General features: G+C 40.0%; 2 protein-coding genes across 2 annotated transcripts in view; one reads left to right on the top strand and one right to left on the bottom strand.

The window, feature by feature from the left end:
• Positions 1-20,216, top strand: part of bmf1 (BCL2 modifying factor 1) — a 56,829-nt gene that overhangs the window by 3,592 nt on the left and 33,021 nt on the right. The window contains exon 2 of the mRNA XM_077730913.1: positions 8,477-8,595. The gene's annotated coding sequence lies outside the window, so the exon portion shown is untranslated. The remainder of the gene's footprint in view (positions 1-8,476; positions 8,596-20,216) is intronic.
• Positions 11,188-13,732, bottom strand: LOC144206644 (cytochrome P450 1B1-like). Its single transcript, XM_077731715.1, has one exon. The coding sequence runs from the start codon at positions 13,606-13,608 to the stop codon at positions 12,031-12,033; it is 1,578 nt and encodes a 525-aa protein (XP_077587841.1). The 5' UTR covers positions 13,609-13,732; the 3' UTR covers positions 11,188-12,030.

Below are 20,216 nucleotides of genomic sequence, written 5' to 3'. Positions count from 1 at the left end.
TGTATTGAACTTGGCAGTTTCCATTGGCCGATGGTGTCTAATCCATTTTTACCATTGTAGCCGTTTTTTGATTACATTCTGATTCTGGGAATGTAATATCCTTCTCAGGATGGATGAATTTGATTTATCGCGCTTTATCAGTCCTGACAGACGGAAATTAAAGCGTACAGGGAAACAACCAAGGCAGGGTCCTGATAACATCTACAATAATTGCAATAGGCTCAGAAAAAATACATGCTGGACATAAAATTGTCAGTGTGTTGTTTGTCTTTGTATTAGAACAGTTTTGCATGTGTCATTTTGTGTTGTTTCATATTTCAAATTTCAAAGTACAGCTCGCAAGACCGTTTTTATTGACAATATCATTGAATATGGCTCTCAAAGGAATCCTTAATTCAGACTGCATTCTGTTCAAGGACTCATATTTAACACTTAAAGGAGTTCTTCACTTAAATGGTGCTTTGCAACGGTAGAATTATAATAAATAATCTAATGTGATAAATTGAGCTATTATTTAGGCCCTCAGAGTAATAAGTTTGGACACCCCTGGTCTATAGTAAATACTCAGATATTTGAACAAATCAAAATTGTACACTCAAGTCACAACAGCATTTTTGTTGCTGTCATTTGACCATTATAATTATGGTATTTAAGATATGAGTATTGGACACAAAAATGTCTTAACCCCCGAGAAAGCAGTCTTCAATATTTCTGCTCTTTTCCTCCGAGGCCCTACGCAGTTGCTCCTTGAGACTAGCTGAAAATATTGCCATCTACTGGCTCACAAAAATGTTTTCAACCAAAGTATTACAGTACAGCATTATACTTTCTCCTTTCCTACTGTATATAATATACATACTATATATATATGTAATATTTAGGAGTTGGTAATGGACGACAATATCTTTAGTTAAATTTTGAACGTTTAAACGAAGGATTTTTAAAATTTAACCCCAGTTTCCTCGCAAATTAGTATTTTTTTTACATAGTATAATTGTCCAAAATGGTAGTCCATTTACAATTGAGCGTACTTGTTTTTCTATCTAGCTTAAGTAGGTTTTCATCAGGTACTCTGAATTCCCTCCCACATTCCAAAGCATGCTTGTTAAGTTCATCAAAATTCGATTCCCCCCGTCCTTGGTGCACTTTACCTTCTACCTACTTTAATACTTTTACATTTATACAGTAGTCCTTTTCCACCATGACATCTTTGGCACGTGAAACCTCTCGTAAGTGCAATCATTCTTAGTCTAAACAAACGCCAAATTTGTCCCGCGCCAAACAGTCACGCACTCACGCACACAAATCAAAAAACCCCTTTTGTGATAAATGTGGCAGACAGATTCTCTTGAATATGAGTGGGTGAAAAAGCCACCCTGTTAAAGCCATCAGTTATCCCACGGAGAGAATTGTGTGCATTTAGTTTGATTTACCGTAAGCGTATACTGGGCTGATATAACGATATTCAGTTGACAAATTGAAACTGTGGCTGATGTAAGGCAATAGTCTACCTTTTGATAGATTGGGTGTTAGGGTTATGTACCGTATAGGTTTACATGTGCTTAATTGTGATTAATCACTATAACGACTGGCCATTTGTTTCTTTTTGAGTGATTTCTATTCAGGCTGGAATTGTTTTTCCCCGAGAAGTTTTTCAGGAGTTCCATTGCAAGGCGATAGATCATTAAGCTCCTTCACTTTATTGTTTTACAGATTACACCCCGTTTTTTTATGTAAAATGTCTACGATTTGATGATATTGTCCAGCAGACATTCGTTTTTCTGTCTGACTATTTTTTAATTTCATCATTATCTGTTGGGCTCATTACAAAACATAATTCTTGATTGTTGTATATGCACAACCCTGTCAACAGGTAAACATTTATCTGGATAATATCAGTGTTTTAGTGCCAGTCATTTGTTCTGGGTTGCTTTATCCAAGTGATTACAAGCAGTGATGTCAGTAAATTGGAACAATACTTGTCTTATAATCTCCATTTCAGACCTCACAAACAGAACAGACCAAGTGCACAATTATTTTAGAGTTTTGTTGTTCATTAGATTTACTGAATTCATTCTTTTTTTTATCACAGCATGACCTTTATCAAGTTCTCAGAGTACTTTAGGCTATTTAAGCTAAATATATTTATAATAATATCCTAGACTGGTCACTAGTCTGTTGTAGGGCACACATAAGACTAGAGTAGTAGTTTTTTTTAGCATTTTGAATACCTTTTAAGTACAATTTAAGTATATCTATTTTTTTAATTTTGTAGACTAGTGTTAACAAAAAAAGTTGCATTTAGTCTTGCAAAGTCCTCTTTTCCACATATACATGATTGATGGCAGTTACTTCAATGTTTAATTTATGTAGTATGTAAGTGTGTATGATTGCGGAAGTCCAAACTAGGAGACTAATTGGACCAAAAGGATTGACAGTTTGAATGCATATAGAACGAGTCACATCACTATTTCCCACTCGGCCCACGGTCGTCGTCATGATTTTATTATAATGCAAGAGCATGTGTTCTTTGTTTATGAACAAGTGGGGAGGACGTAATCTGCTCAGTGTATTGCTACAACTTCACTTTAAGAGCAACTCTTAAAGAAACAACTCTTGACAAAGTGCTTGGCCCGAGGAAGGGACAGCTTGACTTTGTCTAATGCATAGCAGGGGGGCTTTCCTACGTCCAATCATTACGAAACACTTTGACACCAGTACGTGTTGCCATATATATATATACACACACATATATACATACACACTATATGATAGGTTACTCATTTTAGTCTTTTGGGTGACTGTAACCCCTCCAAATATGCTCTTTTCTTTTAAAAAATGTCTGATGAAGATGAAAAAAACAGAGGCACATTCTTAAATCTGCTGTGCTTGCTCTTTTTCCAGACCAATTCCTCTATAAAAACGTAATTAATTCATAATTTGCAGCCTTTTATTGCCGACTCTCAATGAGACACAGGGTCACAAAGAAGACAGGGACACCCACAATGCCACACAAGTCTATTAAATAAATATTGAACTAGTCACTGACAATGTAGTGGTACATTTGCCTGGTTCCCATCTATCTGCAATTAAGAGACACCATTATCGGCTCCAGTTATTTAATGATCTTGGACATGTTTTTCAATTTTGTTTGTATTTTTTTCCCATCACGCTCACAGACAGGGTGGGCTTGAGTAATAGAAAATCCAGAACCCGTTTCTTATCGTTGCTTTGCTTTCTTACTCCCTATCTTCCCAGCAGTCTCTGTGGAAAAGTGATATCTTAGTCTTCTTGTTAAAAATAATACACATTCATCATAGTAATAAGTCAGGTTGTCCTTATCTCTTGTCAGCACTCTCGGCGGCGAAACACTTTAAGAGACGGCATTGAAGGGAATTTGTAGATAACACAGTCAAAATCAGGAAGCAAAAAGATATTGAAGGATGCATTTTCTGAGAAATATTCACATTTCCTTTGCAAAGCTATCCAGGTTAAGTATTACAATTTATTTGTTATTATACCAACAGCCAAACTGCCATTTTATCACACCCGTATGTCTAAATATTTGCCATCTCACAGTTTTACAATGTAGGGTTCTATTCTATATTCTCCCGGTCCCTGCATGGGTTTTCTCTGGGTACTCCACATCCCCAAAACATGCTTGGTGGGCTAGAGCAATCATTGAATTCCACTTTTAAGACAAGAAATTGGTGAAAATGGGTCCTCTTCTTCCCCCATCGTAATGAAAATTGCCCTTGATGACCGCTTTGGACACCCGGCATGTCACCCACATTATCGTATACGGGACATTTATGCAATCAGTCACGCGGCCCTGTTTGAACCACCAAACGGACTCGTACAAACATCCATGCTCGGCCTGCTCTCTGTCACGTAGCATCCCTCTGGCTTTGCGGACCTCCCTGCTGCTCAAGCTGTGTGACTTGGCAGTACTTTGCTTTGTACTCAAAACAGCACAAGTTGTGTGCGGGGAAAGTACCAAAAAAAACTGCATTTGTTAATGAAGGCATTCGGCACCTTATTAGCGTATTTGTGTTCGTCTTCAATGCCATTTAACAGGTGGCTTTTTGCAAAAAAGAAACATAGAAACAATTCCTGGCTTTATTTTTTATTGGCTGGCAACTAATGATGATTATATCATTTAAATGGCCTGCACAAGAAGATTAAATACACCCTATCATGCAGGTTATCAGTTTTAACACTTAAAATCCCCTTTTTATTGTATAAATAAAAGTCAAAAACTAGATTTTTTTTTCAGTAATGTAAAAATAAGTATACCTGATATTAAGTCAACATGTCAAACTGCCATTGACGGCGTCCAATCTAGTTTAACAGGCGGGTTGGCAGCTATCGTTTATCTATTGCTGTCAATGACAGCCAATGATTTAAAATACATTTTAAAACCTGACTCCACCCCATCTTTTTTTAACAAATAGAAGCAATCCTAGAATTTTTTTATCTTTCTGAATGCAGTTCTCGGAGAAAAAAATGATTGGAAACCTCTGGTGTATATCCATATGCAAATGAGCTCACTCTCCTGGCCATTGAGTATATTTGAACTCTGACTTTGCCCCCCTTTGGTTGTTTGACTTGGCCGCTCGCCCGGGTTAGCACACATTTCGCCCCCAGTTACGGTCATTTGGGAGGATTATTTTTCTTTCAGCCATGCGCTGCCTTCGTGTTTAACTCTTCTATTTACCCCCTCCTTGTACTGGGAGGGATGGCGGTGATGGTTGGATCACTGCCAGCTTCCATCAAATTGGATTGGATGTCTTTGGCCATTTAAAGGCAGTGAAACATGATTATTCAATGCCAGCTTTTCTAGTTGAAATTAATTTGATGTCTAGAATGTTTAATGGCAGCAAATGTTTTAGGATATTATAGTATTTAATTATTCTTTTAATTTAAAACACAAATATTAATCAATCAAAAGTTACATGGAGTAACATTTTAGAGTTCAGCTATTACTTTTTGGGAAGTTATTTTTTCTAGCAAATAGATGATAGAATAATTTAAAAATCCATGATTACTTTGTGTAATTACTCATAAATCAATGGTGCTTTATGACTTTTGGAGAATCTGTAATAGCCACATTGGCGCAACCAAATAAGTGCTATGGGATGTCCACGCCAGAATTTCATTGTTTCCAAACTCCCCTCCATGCATGTTTCGTAGAAATGTGTGTTTTCTCAGCTGCTCTCATCTGGAGGACAATCACAAGCTCATAAATGTTTAGTTGTCCACAGCGACACTGGCGCAATGGTCGTCCATTCAGCAGGGGTTCAGTATTGCGATAATTCCTTTTATCAATACACTGATACCAAGAATTTGGATTTCTTTGCAAGCAGTTTAGTCATGTCAAGACTGAGACCCAAAATTAGTTACACAGGCTCCATCACCCCGCAACCCTGATAAGGACAAGTGCTGAAAAAAATAAAATGATGGATGTCCCGAATTTGCAGAACATTGCGTTTTCCTTTCCCCAATAGAGCCATAAAACACATTTCTTTGCAGTTTCCCTTTTCCTCGCCAATCATTGGAATGATGAAATGTCTCAGGAAAAACAATTACCTTCAAATTTAGAAACTCTATTTTTGAGAAATGCCTGCCTGGGCATGAAGAGTTTTTGGAAGAGTCGAGTTTGGATTCAGGTTATTGTTAGAATAAACAATTACTTTGAGGCATGTCGTTGTTGCGGTTACCATTAGAGCCGCAGGCCTAAATGGGTCAATTAGATGTAATTTAGTGTGCGTACGTGTCTGACTTGTTTTTTCGTAGTGATATTTGTGTAATCTTATCGCACATGTGTGACTTGGCTTAGTCTCATTTATAAAGTCTTGTCTTGGATTCATTATGTTGAACTAATGACATTACAGGCAACAAGTTATAGAGCGGTTACAAACCAACAGGGGCGGAACCTAGGGGGGTGCGTCCGACTGTTTTCAGTGCAGAAACAATAGCTTTAGTGAATTTAAGTGACTAGCTCCATCCAGTTTTAGCTGAAAAATACAATGTATACTGAATTTAAGCTTCTTCTGTGGACCATATTTAATTATATTTTCATTTTCTCCAGGCTAATCAATAGAGGGCAATTGGTAGTAGGTGTTCCGCTGGTATTTCAGTGTTAAGAACTGTTTCTGACCACTGACCACTCATATGCACCCCCTCCATAGGCTAACCAGGCCTTGTTCACATTTGTTTCGCTTTTTTGCATTCTCACATTTTTCTGCGAACATGACTACTTGTGGTCTCGTTTCTATAGAAATTTTCTTGGGCCTGGTCCAAATACCAAAAAGGGGGGATTGGGGCCAAAGTGGATTGGTCTATTGGCAGCTTTTTGACTGAAAGATGGGTTAGAAAGAAGTGCAAGAAAGTGCAGAATGTCTTATTTTTTTGTTGGCTAAGGAGTGGATGGCTTCTTTGGAAGCAGTTCTCAGCAGAGACTTGTACGTCTCCGTTCCAGGCAGAAAAGACCACGGGGGGTGGTGGGAGCAGAAGAGGAGAGTGGGGAAAGAGGAGGGAGGTTTTTTTGTGCTGGTATGCCGCCACGCCGGTGCGATTGGAGAGTCAGCCAAAGTCCAGCGATGGCCTAATGGGTTCTTCTCTGCCTAGCGATGCTATTTTGGAGAAATGGAGCAGACACTCTGACTCCTGTCAATAAGATTTGCTTTGATGCTTTATTTTGTGGACTGAGGGGAACAGTTTGCACTTCTTTCTCGTTCATCACATGCTCTTGTTTGGAAAAAAATGGGAAGCCAGGTCGTAGTGTCCTTGAGAATGATGCTGAACCCTACATTGCTCCTGATGGTGTTTCATCAGAATGAATGATGATATGCTGTCAAAGTACTTTGAGGGCTGTGAAGGTGGAATGGCGCTATGCAAGGCCAATGAAACTGGAAGAACTGTACCACTTTCTGGAAAGAAGTCCTAGAAATAACATTTGCTCATCTATTACTGAAATGTTTTGAGAAAGTCTTCCAGTGTGGATACATGCTCAAAACATTTCCATCCTCATGTGGCCATTAAGTCAAGCACTATAAAATAACTTTGCTTCATTACTAAGAGAGCTTTCAATGTAAATTTACTAGCTCGGCTTCATGTGCCGTTGTTGCAGTGATCAATGTTTTTGCATTTTTTTACTGATCTGGCACAGACCCCAGCTATGTTACATAATGCCACTAATAAATAGAAATGGATTCAGGCAGAAAGTAGCCAAGATTCTAATTTTTAATGTCAGAATTCTGACTTCATTCTTGGAATTGTGAGATCAAAATCACAATTCTTACATTAGTCTGAATGCATATTCACACCAGAAGTCCATAGTTAGCTTTTTTTTGGTATGTATATACCGACAAATATTTTTTCTTGTATATTTTACTATACTCCCTAACAATTAAAAACTGTTGACCGTGATAGTACCATACTAGTTGACAGGTATGCTTTGTTGACGTTGAACTGCATATTCCAGCGCTTAATCTGGCTCTGATTGGATTATGAGGGTGTCTGGTTAATATATCTTGGATCTCTACGTGCATCTTTAAAGGAGAAAAAAAAAAATGTCGATCTCACGTGAGCCGGGGCCCCAACACAATAGGCTACGTCGTCTGCCGAAGAATAACGTGCACTTCTGACAGAATGCCAGGCTGGTAATGCAAGAGGAGCTGTTTGTTTGTATTTCTTGTTTTTACTGCAACCAAGACAACCAAGCCATAATACTTCTCTAACCCAAAGCTTTTTGGGGCATAATCCTAAACAGGAAACGCTACTGTGGGCATTGCCAGATGATGTGTGGAAATAATACACAATGCCCAATTCTGTTGTGTAGATTTGTATGGCTAGTTTACTTTGATCATGGACAAGGTTTTCGGGCAAAATTGTCGAAATAAAACCGCTCACACTGTCAACAATAACAGGGGGACATATTTTCAGACGAGTGGTCAGCCGTTGTTCTCTTGCAACGAGTGGCTGGAATTCTGTCAGTCAGTCCGAGACCACTACAAAAAGAAAATGCAAAAACAACTGAAAATTAAACCGCACAGACGCAAATAGCTTATTGCTAAATTGTTTTGGTCTGGCTCAAAGTTTTGCCGAGAAAACTTGGAGCCGACTAGCGTGAAAGTGATAGACGGTAGAAATGCCGATGAATTATGGTGAACTTATTGAATATATGCGGTAGACATGTCCCAGATCCGATCAAGTGATCATAAATTGAGGATCAGAGTGGATGAGAATACAGACACTGGAAAAGACACTTTAGACATAAATAAATAGGTAATAAGTTAATAAAAATATGTATATATGTGTATAAGTATCAATATAAATAAATATATAAATCAAAAACAAATACTAAATGTATATATGTATACATAAGCATGTTGTATTTATGTATGTATTTATTCTTAAGCATTATTATAATTTTAGAAAAATGAAGTATTAACCCATTGGCTGCAATTGACAGGGATGAACGTCTATCACCATCAATGGCAGAGAAATATGATCAGCTATAACATTTGAAATGGATTTGATGTCAATGGAAGTGAATGACTAAAGGTCTACAAGCAACAAAATCATCCAAAGGTATGTTTTCAATATATACTTTTATTTACAGTTTTGTACATTTGTTGTCACCAGCTCCCTTCAGTTAAATCTGTGGGTAAATGAAGTCTGAATTTTAGGTTCTTGTGTAGGCCATTTTCAATTAAAAAAATCAAGTATAAACAAAGTGTTTATAGAGCTATTTAGTTTCATGCACCTCACCTTTGTCAACCTTTGTGAAAGACATCTCATCTCTAAAAACTGCAGCGTCACACTACTTTATCCTGCCCATGAAAATCCACATTGTTGCTATGTTTCCATGCAAAGCAAAAGTAACAGGAATTAAACATTGACAAACTGCATGTTAGCATTAGGCCACACTGACCAACATGGTCTACTTTCTTCCACGCCTATTGAGAAAATAATAGTTTGGAAAGAACTATGACAGACGGAACCACATAATAATGCTTGATTTTCTTAAGAAAAGGTTCTCGGGTACCCTCAAAAAATGGGTTCACGACGTCAGTATACTTTTCTGGGAAAATTTTGAGGGCTTCTTGATCAGTTGACCGATACCAGATTAAGGATTAAAGCAGACATTGGTGGTGAAAAGTCATCATGATGTCAACTGGAACAATATAAAAGCTTTTTTTCCTCGATGTTTATGTCTATGACATAATCCCCACAAAGGGAAACGGAGGAAATGTTTTGGGGGAACGTAACCCACGGAACATCACACAAAAACAATGGAATACTATTATAACCATAGCCAAAATGCAAATTGCAATTTGTTTTGGAAATATTTGTGGAAGAGTGCAGTGTTAGAGTTACTGTTTTTTCTTTTTTTCATCATTTTGTGGGACAATTATGCCACAATGGGGAAAAAGTCAGATTTTCTTTTTGCAGTTTTACTATCCCAATATTTATACCTTTACTGCAAATGTATATAGGCACCAAATATTGGTTATCAGCGTCCTGTAACAACTAATAATCACTCCTGAAAACCTCATATTGGTTGATTTTTTTTATGGTAGATCAATATTAGTTCAAGAGTGGCTTGTCGTCCTCATCATACTTTTACTTAGGATCAAATCCACTTGCTGGGAAAGCGCTGATTTAAAAAAGAAAATCTCCTTCATGTTCTTGCTTTACTGTAAAACCGCAAAGACCTCCAGAGGGAGGAACGGCCAGGCTGAGCGACCTCCCCTGTTCCCAACTTCCCCAAACATCCACGAAATGTGTCAGGTTGAAAGACTTCCTTTCACCTCTGCATTTTGCTCCATGCTCCCTCCCCAACCTCATCTGAGGGACTCCTGCAAAGTTTCACCCTTAGCAGGAAAACTAAATATGTACATGCTAATAGTTTTCATCTTGGGGGTAATTCAAATGGGGCATGTACACATTGCTAGTAACTTCCCACATGAATTCGATTGCTGTTTCATCTGTCTATGTGCCAAGAGTGTCAAAGTCCAATTCATAGTTAAATTGACAGCTTTTCTGATAGTTGATAGATCATTAATAGAGATTAAGATTCGACCAAATACTCTTTTTAGCCTTTTAATCGCAAACAGTCGTATATAGTCTGTATTATCTATATCTATCCATAGTCTTATGTAGTCTATATATCTATATGTAGAAGGTCCCCACCTTATAGACTTTCTGTGTGTGGCTCCAGTTTTTTAACTAGGTCTACAATGTCGTGTGTCTTTTGTCTGTCTTGCTACTGGAACCAAGAAATTTCCCCAATACGCAATTAAATCAAGTTCTAATCTAATCTAATCCGATACATAATGATTTTTTACCACCAAATAATAGTTGAAAAATGAAAATATTAATTTGAAGGCAAGAATGATAGCTAATTTCTATTAATTTCTAATCTTTATTTGAATTTTAGCATAAACTGTGATGTTCACTCACATGATTCATTTTTAAAGTGATGTTGCGGGCTGCCACTTTGACATATGTGGTCAATGCTCTGCCTGTTTATTTATTTTTAACATGCACACTCGAGTCACTTCAAAAATGACACACAGTGGGGTAGAGTTATTTCTTCCCTCATCTTCGACTGGAACATATGCGGAAAATTGCGACAGCGCCTTGGCTCGTGTCTGTCAGTCTTTCCTACATGGCTGCCCTCAACACCGACGTATTCGCCACAACTTCACTTCTTATCCAAATGGTGGCCGACAAAAGAAAATACAGCTGTAATTCTGTGTGTGTTGCGAGTAGGAGCATAAACACACACAAAAAAGAATGAATTGCGCTTTATATTGTGAAAGTGAAAGGATTCATTCAAAGAAAAATTTGGACACCACTTCATTATGTAACAGAGCGATTGCTCTAATCTCGAAGATCACTGCTTTTTTTTCAGCCTTTACACAGTACTAGTTTTATTTATTTTTTTATCTCTCTATGGGTAAATACAGCAAGGGTTTTTGTCTTATAAAGTCTTTGCAAAAGAGTCTGTTGTCGGCATTGTGCTAATTTCAAACAGAGTCGAGATGTGTGCTTGTGCAACAAAACAAAGAACTTCTAAAGTCTTTGTATCATAATCTGCTTTGGTTCACTTAAAACAACAGCTATTGACAATCAGCAGACAACGCATATTGCTTCCCAAGACAATAAGACACAGGACACGTTCAACAATACTTTATTCTCATCAATATTTCAGATATACCGGTAGCTTATTTTGTCATAATTTAAAGCCAACACATGAAGCCCCGCCGAGTAGTTGCTTGAGAAAATAAACTTACACGGAGCTTGTAGGGAGGGCTAAAGAGGCGTGCGGGAACAGCCGTGTAGCTTTGAGATTTTTGTAAACAAACAATGTCATGATAATGCCTCATGGGAGAAAAAAAAAACGTGGTCCACATCTGGGCTTTGTGTATTGTTGGGAATGGTGTTTGGCAGCCTTGCACAAAAGTTTGTGCAAATTTTCTCTGATAGATGTTGATGATGAAAGGCTACTTCTTCACTTCCAAGTTGTCTTTTCACTTGTCACCATTACTTTCAATGCAATGTCTTCACATGGTTTGAATACAGTAGTTTATAGTAGATAGATAACATTTATTCTTATATTTACAGCTCCCTCAAGCTTATAAAAACACGTTTGTAGAAGCATGACTGGAGAAAATGTTAAATATATTCTTCGATATTACAACTGAGAACAGTGAGTCAAAAAAAAGTGACGGTTACATTCACAAGTATGTATGACATTACATTATTAGTTCATATGGGCATTAAATGTGCAGCTTCTACAAGTTCATGCGAAAGAAGCATTTCGCTCTTTTGAGAACTAACCTATGGCTTTAATTTCCAATATGATATGGACCTGAATTCTAGCAGTCTGACATGTGATGAATTGGACACGTACATTCCTTAAATAGGAATATTTTTGCAGTAATATGTTATACAGGTATGCTAGTGAGTGTGCGGAAGTCTCTTCTGGCCTCGTGTCACAATGCTGACGCATAGAGCTCACGCGGGGGAAACCAAGCCGAGCAACTTTCCCCTGAGCTTGGCGGTGATACAGTATCTGAGGGGCTTCAAGGAAAGCCCATAGGAACAATCCTGGGTGACTGGCCGAGAGGGGTCGCTCTCCAAGTCGCATTGATGCAGCAAGATTGCCGTGAATAGAAAGACTTCGACCTTGGCGATCTGGTTACCAATACAGCGCCTCTTACCCAGAGAAAAAATCATCATGCCGTTGACGACGTCCTTGTCAAGGCTGCCGTCGTCACCCATGAAGCGTGAGGGGTTGAAGATGTGCGGATCTTTCCATTTCAGAGGGTCGTGGTTGACGGACCATTGGTTGATGAAGACCACTGTGTCTTTGGGGATGCTGAGACCTTCGATGGTGACGTCCGAAGTGGTGGAATGAGGGATGGTGATGGGGACGAAGCTGGTGAAGCGCATGGTTTCGTAGATGAAGGCGTCCAAGTAGGCTAAGCTGTTGCGGTCTGCGGTTGTGGGAAGTCGATCTGGACCCACCACTTTGTCGAGGAGGTCATGTAGCTTCGCTTGCTCCCCGGGATGTTTGACCAGCAGCAACATGATCCACTGCATGACGGTGGAGATGGTGTCCTGGCCTGCTCCGATCAGATCCGTCACTGTGGCTTCCACAAACTCTTTGGCCAGGCCGCTGTCTTTCCCATGCTCGATCACGTTTATGATGGCGTCGCTCATGTCTCTGGTCACGTCCGGGTCGAAGGACTCTCTGTGCTGCACTACTTTATCCGTCACGTAGGCGAAGAACTCTTGGTTGAGGTTCTTAAAGTTTTCGTAGAGGCTGCGGACTGGGTTGGGGAAGGATTGGAGCCAAGGCATGACGTCAACTAGGCTACCCGCTCCGACTGTTTCTCCGAACTTGTTGAGCCTGGTTAACATGGTTCTGAACTCCAGGTCGTCGTGCCCGTATCTCCTCCCGAAGCAAAGGGCGCATAGCACGTTGGCGGCGGCTACTGTGAATTCCCGAGACGGGTCGAAATATTGTTCGTCTTTGCTGTGCCGCAAAAATGAACGCACCACTTCCATGGCCTCGGCCATGACGTGTTGCTCAAAGGCGCTTTTGGTCTGACTGTTTGCCGAGGAGAAGGCTCTCAGACTGGATTGGGCAATTTTCCTATGCGCTTTCCACTCTTTGCTGTAATTAGTAAATGTCAGGCTCCTTCCTCCGGAAATCATCTGGAAGGAGGGAAAGTTTGGTCTACCGGCAAACTCCCGGCCACGTTCGATCAAAGCCTGACGGATGGCCCTGTCGCCGTTCAGGACCACAATGTCGCTTCGACCCAGTCTTATCTGGTACACGTTACCGTATTTCTTGGCTAGTTTGGCTAAGGTGATGTGAGGCATCTGGCCCAGCTGCATGGCATTACCCACCACGGGCCAAGCGAAGGGTCCAGGCAGTCTTCTCTTGAGTCTTAGATTCCGGAACCGGAGACAGGCTTCTAGACAGAAGAGGAAAATAAAAGACGCAACAAGAGCGGGCTGGACCTGTCCGCTCCACTCTTCCATGATGCTGCTGCTCTTGATGCCATAATCAGCGTCCACTGCCATTGGGACAATTGCTTAGAAACGGTCTCACCACCCTCAAAAAAACTTTTTGAAAAATAGGAATACAAGTAAAACGGATTCAATGCAAGTTGGATAACTTCAAGTGAGTTTGGTTTAAGTTTTGCAGATGATTTAAGGTTTGAATGGCTAACTGTGCCTGCCTCCACTTTATATATTTAGCTGTTAGTGGGCAGGGCTGGGAATACATGTCACACTCCTCCCATTGTGGAAGTACCGGCAGACCCCCCCTCCGCATTATCTTCCTGCCGCTGAGCGTGAGCTGTGAAAGAGCGCTTCGTAAAGAGCGTAGACTTTGCATCTGGTGAATGATTCAGCTGGGAATGGGCCAACCATGATTTTGTTGACAAACTTGAGGACCGGAAACATTGGAAAATGGCTTTGCTACCTTCTGACAACTATTTTTAATTCCTTCTTTGTCATTCAACAAGCTGTGTTCGAGAGGGAAAACTTTGTGTAGCGTTTGGTTTGCTATTGAACATCATTTGGCACATTTATCAGAGTAGTTAATGGTGTGTTTTGGATCTAAAACTTTCTACACTATACTGATAAAACTCTACAATTATATCTTCAGAGAATATTAAGAAATAATGTTCCATTTCTTGCAAGTATGTACTTTTAAAAATAGATACTGTAACCTTAAAGATGCAAGTTGCTCTACCTAAATTGGGATTGTTTAAAAAATGGGTAAAGTGCCCCAAGATGGTGAAAGATAACCAATCATGTGGCATCCTATCATCCTTCTACTGTGAATTTAAGAGTCTATTCCTACTAACTGTCCAATCCATATAAAGTGGAATGGTTGGCAGTAACATTTGAACATACCTGTATACCACCATTATTGACATCCAATGATCCCAATTTTTCAATACTCAGAGATGGTTTATTTTTCTAAAATACTGCCCTGCCACATCTCTATCAGACCTATCTTTCAGTTACTACGACTACTGCCTCCAGCACCCCCACAACCCTTGTGAGGATAAGCATTATGGAAAATAACTGAGTTTAAATGCATCTCACTGGTGATGACTATTTCTCCTTGATTTCTATAGTGGAGACCCCTCAAATCCCTCTCCCTTGCCTCAATCTGCTCCTCGCACACATGTAGCCACTTGCATCCCCATCATGTTAATTCAAGCCAGGTTTGTGGCTGGGGAAGAGGGTGTTGGGGGCCGGTCACGGTGGTGGTAGTGGTGTCATGTGTGCATTTTGCGTGTGGCTGCCGTGTTTGCCTGCCATTACCTCTCCTAACCTGGCTGCGGGAGGCTTTGCCTGACCCGCCGTTGACTCTCGCTCAAGGCATTGTGTGCGTGTGTGCGGTTTTCCTCTATATGGTGCACGTACTACCGGGCGGGGGGGCGTCGGTATACGGAGACGGGGACCAATGCCAGACTGGGCTACTCTGGCTCTGGAGCTAATCATTGTTTACTAGTCTCATTTCCACTTCTCGGTGAGCTACTGTCACGCACAGGGAGGAAAGGAAGAAAGGGAAAGGGAGTTGTGTCTGGGGGTGTCGTAGCAGTGGAGGTCCAATATGCAGGGAGAGCTTGCAAACCATAGTGCGTTTGACACTTCTGTTATAGGATTTTTTAGGGGGTGGTGGTAATGGCGATCTTGGTCTGAGAAAGTTGTAAATAGACCAAGAAAAATATCCTGTGGGCAACCCGGGAGGTAACCACTGGGCATTTTCTGCTTGGAATTGCTCACATCTTTGGATGCCAGAACCACAATGCTCTGAAACGAACCTAACTGTGGCCCATTGTCAATGTCAGACTTGATTGTTGCTCGTGTGAAAAGGCATTTGATGTGATCTAAAATGGTATGCAAGAAGTATTTTCTAAAAAGGAAGCACCCCCATTAGAATGAAGGGAACACTTCAAGGCCTGTGGTCAGTCTTACGTGGTAGTTTTGGTTAAGTGCAAATGGGAAACGATAAATATTTTGTGGGAAGGAATGTCAATTTATACTTTTGGGCTGCTGGAATGTCATGTTTCATCATTTTTTTTATGGACTGTGGTGCTTAAACCTTGCTAATAAAGTCGTGATTTGATGTAGGAGGATCACACTTTGTTGCCAAGCAGTGTAATTTAACCAAGCCATTGTGATCGTTTGCGTGCATTTCTACATGCAACCTGATAGAAGATTGGCTCAAAATACCGTATTTTACAGACTATGAGTCACACTTTTTTTCATAGTTTTTTCTTAGTACAACTCGAACTCAAGTCATACTTTTTACCTCTGTAGTCTGAAACCTAGTTACAAATTTTAAGCCTTCTTTGCATACTGATTGGACCACTTTGGAGAAAATATCAGACTTTTAAATGCGCCCTATGTGAGTAAATACTGCATTGCATTTGTAAGTTTTTCATCGCTTAACTAGGAGAATAGCAATTGTTAATAAGGGGAGCAATTGGCCGATGTTGCCAGGTATGCTAATGTTGTTTTGCTCCCATTTGTTTGTTTTTTTGTTGCCATGAACCAGATTGTCGTCTTTTTTAAGTGTTTTTTCTCTTTACTGATTGGCATATTTGATGAGTTCCTTTGTCCGGGTCCGTGCGAGGCTCGGCAGGTGGGATGACGGAGGCCAGCGGCTCAGCCTCGGACTCACCCGGCGTTCCGTGCAATATGGATAGCAGGAGCAGGTCGCTCTCCTCATTGTGTAATTGGGCGGATAAAGTTCCGTGATTCCCTCTCTTTTTCACCTCCATGTGTTCTGCTTGAGCAGTTCTGTGCGTTTTAGTATCCTGAAAATGAAGCCGGGTCAGTGTGCGGTCACGTTCTCCCCCCCCCCTGCCCCGCCTACACGGCTCCAATTGGGTAGATGAGTTGATGAAATGGTCACAAGATTGGGGCAGCGAGGGAGGGTAGTGTTCTCCGGAGTAATGCTGGAATCTCGCTGCTATTGTGTATTATTACAAATGCCATGAGATTTGTCTGGAATCGGCAATTATGGCTAATTGATTTTTAATTTGAAAAAAAAAAATAGATTCATTCTTCATCCCAGCCAAGGGGGCACCGGAGCCTATTTTAGCCGAGAGCGTTGGCAATAATCTAAGTTTAGGGGTGTCCAAACTTTTTAAAATAATAATAATAAAAAAAGGAAGAAAATTAAAGGGCTAATTTAATATTATTCCAATGTTTTTCCTAAATTGATAATCAGAATCAGGTAAAAAAAAGTATTTTGAGTTTAAGTTTGATTTATTTAATAAACATAGTATATATTTATATAGAAATAAAAAATATGCAATTGAAATATCCCTAATATTAAGTGTTACCACTTTCAAAATGCCTGATTGATGGTTAAAATACGTCATTGTTGAGCTTTTGCTGCTTAGCTCTTTTACAAGGAATCATCACAGCAAGATGATGAATTATAAATAACAGCATGATCCTTAGTGATGACACTTCTTTCTTCCTCCGGTGTAATCCACCAGTTAGAAGTGTCACATTTGCTTCCAGATGACTGATGAGCGGCTTCTTGCTCAGAGCGTCTGAATGTTTAACGTTCACGGCTCATTGTTGACATGGAATGTTGAAAGTTGGCCACATTTTAAACATTATCGCCTCAGTTTATTTTCTGACTCAATTCGTAACTAAGCGCCATACATCGTAAATGACCACTAAATTCCTTACCCACTCATAATATCAACGTTTTTAGCTGTCACTTTACATTATTCTTAGTCTCGTCTCCAAGTTAGGGCAGTTAACATTTAACATATTTATTTAATAACATGAAAGCCTGAACAAAAGATAAATACATATTTTTAGTACAAGCACTACACAACTTAATAGTAGTGCTATGTTAACATTATACATATTAATTCAACTATTTTTAACAATTACAAGGAAACCGACTACCACTGAAATAAAAATAAATAAATAAAAAATCTCAATATGGCAGTCCAGCAGCTTGAGTGGTTAGCACATCGGCCTCACAGTTCTAGGGTCTATGGTTCAATTCCAGGTTGGTCCTAACTGTGTACAGTTTGCATGTGGCTTTTTTCTGAGGGTACTTTGGTTTCCTCCCATGTCCCAAAAACATGCATAGAAGCCTTGGTTCACCCTCCAAATTACCCATAGTTAGCTAGGATAGGCTACAGCACCCCCTTACAATCCTTGAGGATGATTTTCAAATTACACCTGCAATTCATGCAAAAGTAAATGGAACTAACTATAAGTCATGTGAGGACAAACTCTTTATCCCACCCACTCATGAGGTGAGCGTAGTTGACCCCTGTCGCTTTTAGGACCCCCGCCATCCCCTCCACCCTCCTGTGTTGTATCAGCTCGTTTTGGCGAGGAGGACGGCGGGGGCTGGACCGTTGCATGACAAGACACATGTCCGGGCCCCTGCGTGAGAAGAGCAGCTCATTCTTGCTGGGCTTGTTTTCTTTGCGTGACCATGTCCCTCGGCTCTGTGGCTCCTGGCACCTCGCCGCAGGACCCCCCTCTGACACCGTTCGTGCCCTCGTTAGCTGGCGCGGTGCTGGTTTATTTGCTTTGGCCCGCCGCCCGTGTGAAAGGCACATTCTGGGACAATGCTCGCAGAGGGGTCATCTCATAGAGCGGAGGTGTGGCGGAGGTAGATCAGAAAGAGCTTTGCGCGCCGCAGCGCTTTTGATTGTCTCGCCCTCCCGTCCGGTGGTCAAAAAGGAAACGCCGTCCGCAACATCTATTATTTTTTTTTTTCCAGGAATGACATGCACTGGCGGGTCATTCAGAGTTTACTGTCCCACTTGTCCCGTCCACCCGACGGGGAGAAAAAAAAGGGAACATGATGATCATTGGGAGGAACTTTGGCTTGTTCCCACTGATGTAATCCACAAGAGCATCACGCTAACGTTCACGTCTCTTGCCAAATATAGGGCTGTATTGTATTCTGAATGAAGATAGCCGGACGGTGGATGGCAGGTCGGACACGAATCTGCGCCTAGAGTTTCACGCGATGCTTTCCTGTCAATTGATAAATTTGGAAACAGACCAAAAATATGGGACTGACTGACTGCATTGCATAGAATGTGTTTGGAATTATATTGGATTTTTAGTATTGTATTATTAGTGTATTGTAGTGTAGGGTATCATTTTTAATATTGTGCATTTGTTGTGGTTTCTGCTCAGTTAAGATGGTAAATAACATAGTTTTTTTGTAGGAGTGTTGTTATTTTTATTTCAAAAATGGTCATTTTACAACTTTATTATTTTTTGCTTATTTTTATCTTTAAAAAATCACTTACTGTGACATCATCGCGACATTATTACGACATCCAGTGAGTTAAAAAAAAAAAAAAAAAGAAATCCCAGTTTAGTAAGAATCATTTATTTCAATGATGCTATTGTTGACATTACCCAGTAATACAAACCACAAATAGCATCATACTTGCATTTGGCGATGCTATCAAACTGAGATATAGTCTCTGGAGAGTCATTTTTTTTCAAATTTGGGTGTCATTATTTAACCACATAACAATGCCAAAACACACAATAGTACACCTGGGAAAAGTGTCTGATATAAATACCACTTGTTCAAATTCCAAAAAAGAGAAAAATGGAGTCACCAAGTGTTCCTGACTTTTTGTTCTAGCAAAATCTTTGTGATGTTGATGAAAGATGTTCGATGACTACATGCACACATGTGCTATTGATTCCAGACTTGGAGAATTGAACTCGCAGTGTTGATCAAACTCACCACAGTGTTTAGTGTTTTCATCATTAGACTCGACACAACAAAAAATATGGACCTCCTACTAGTCAAGCTATTTCGGTGTATATTATTTTACCTGGATTTTAAGGCACGTTCTCACACAACCTTGAAATAATACGTCAATTACCGAGAAAGCCAGGTTTATCAGTTAATCCTTTAAACAGGGAAGGGGCGGAGTTCCAAAATCAACCTCTAGCAACTGCTTCAGTCAATATAACCTGCCTGGATGGATCTTATTTAGCATTTATTACTGATATTCCGATTTTTTTCTTATATCGTCAATTTAACAATAGATTTGGGAACAGGGCTGGTTTTTGCAAAGACAATTTGGCCAATCGCCAATGGTGCAATCTATTAGGGGGTGATTAGAGCTGAATTTTGGCTCTTAGTAAGAGCGTGTTGAGAATATTTTGGGAAACAAAATATCGTGATGTGTCACCATTTCGATATTTTGTCACACCAAGACTTCACACGGTGAAATATGTGTTGTGTAATATTTCTATTATTGCGTTTCTTAACAGAAGCCCTCAAAGTGAATCATAACAAATTCATTTGCTTTAAATTTGGAGCTCATCAAACCCAAACGGTGCGGTTTACCATCAACCTGGACTTTATTTGGATAGTGTGCAAATAGTACAACCACAACTTGATGTGCTGACATGGCCTTCAATGACAAACAAGGCATTAAAAATGAGCCACGCAGAGGATGAAAAAAATTAGCCTTGTCTGTTGTTCCGGGAAAGCAAGTTCCTGGTGGTCCTCCTTTTACGCTGCCGACTAACCAAAGCACAAATAAACAAATGCAAACAAGATTTGATTGGGACTGGCTCTGGCGTGGAGGCAGTTTATCTTTCTTCATTTGTTTACTCGTAATAATAGTTTGCGATGCTTT

Source organism: Stigmatopora nigra, chromosome 13 (genome assembly GCF_051989575.1).
Source record: "Stigmatopora nigra isolate UIUO_SnigA chromosome 13, RoL_Snig_1.1, whole genome shotgun sequence".
Taxonomy (NCBI): domain Eukaryota; kingdom Metazoa; phylum Chordata; class Actinopteri; order Syngnathiformes; family Syngnathidae; genus Stigmatopora; species Stigmatopora nigra.
The sequence above is the reverse complement of the archived record's forward strand: the minus strand, read 5'-3'. Positions and strand labels throughout refer to the sequence as shown.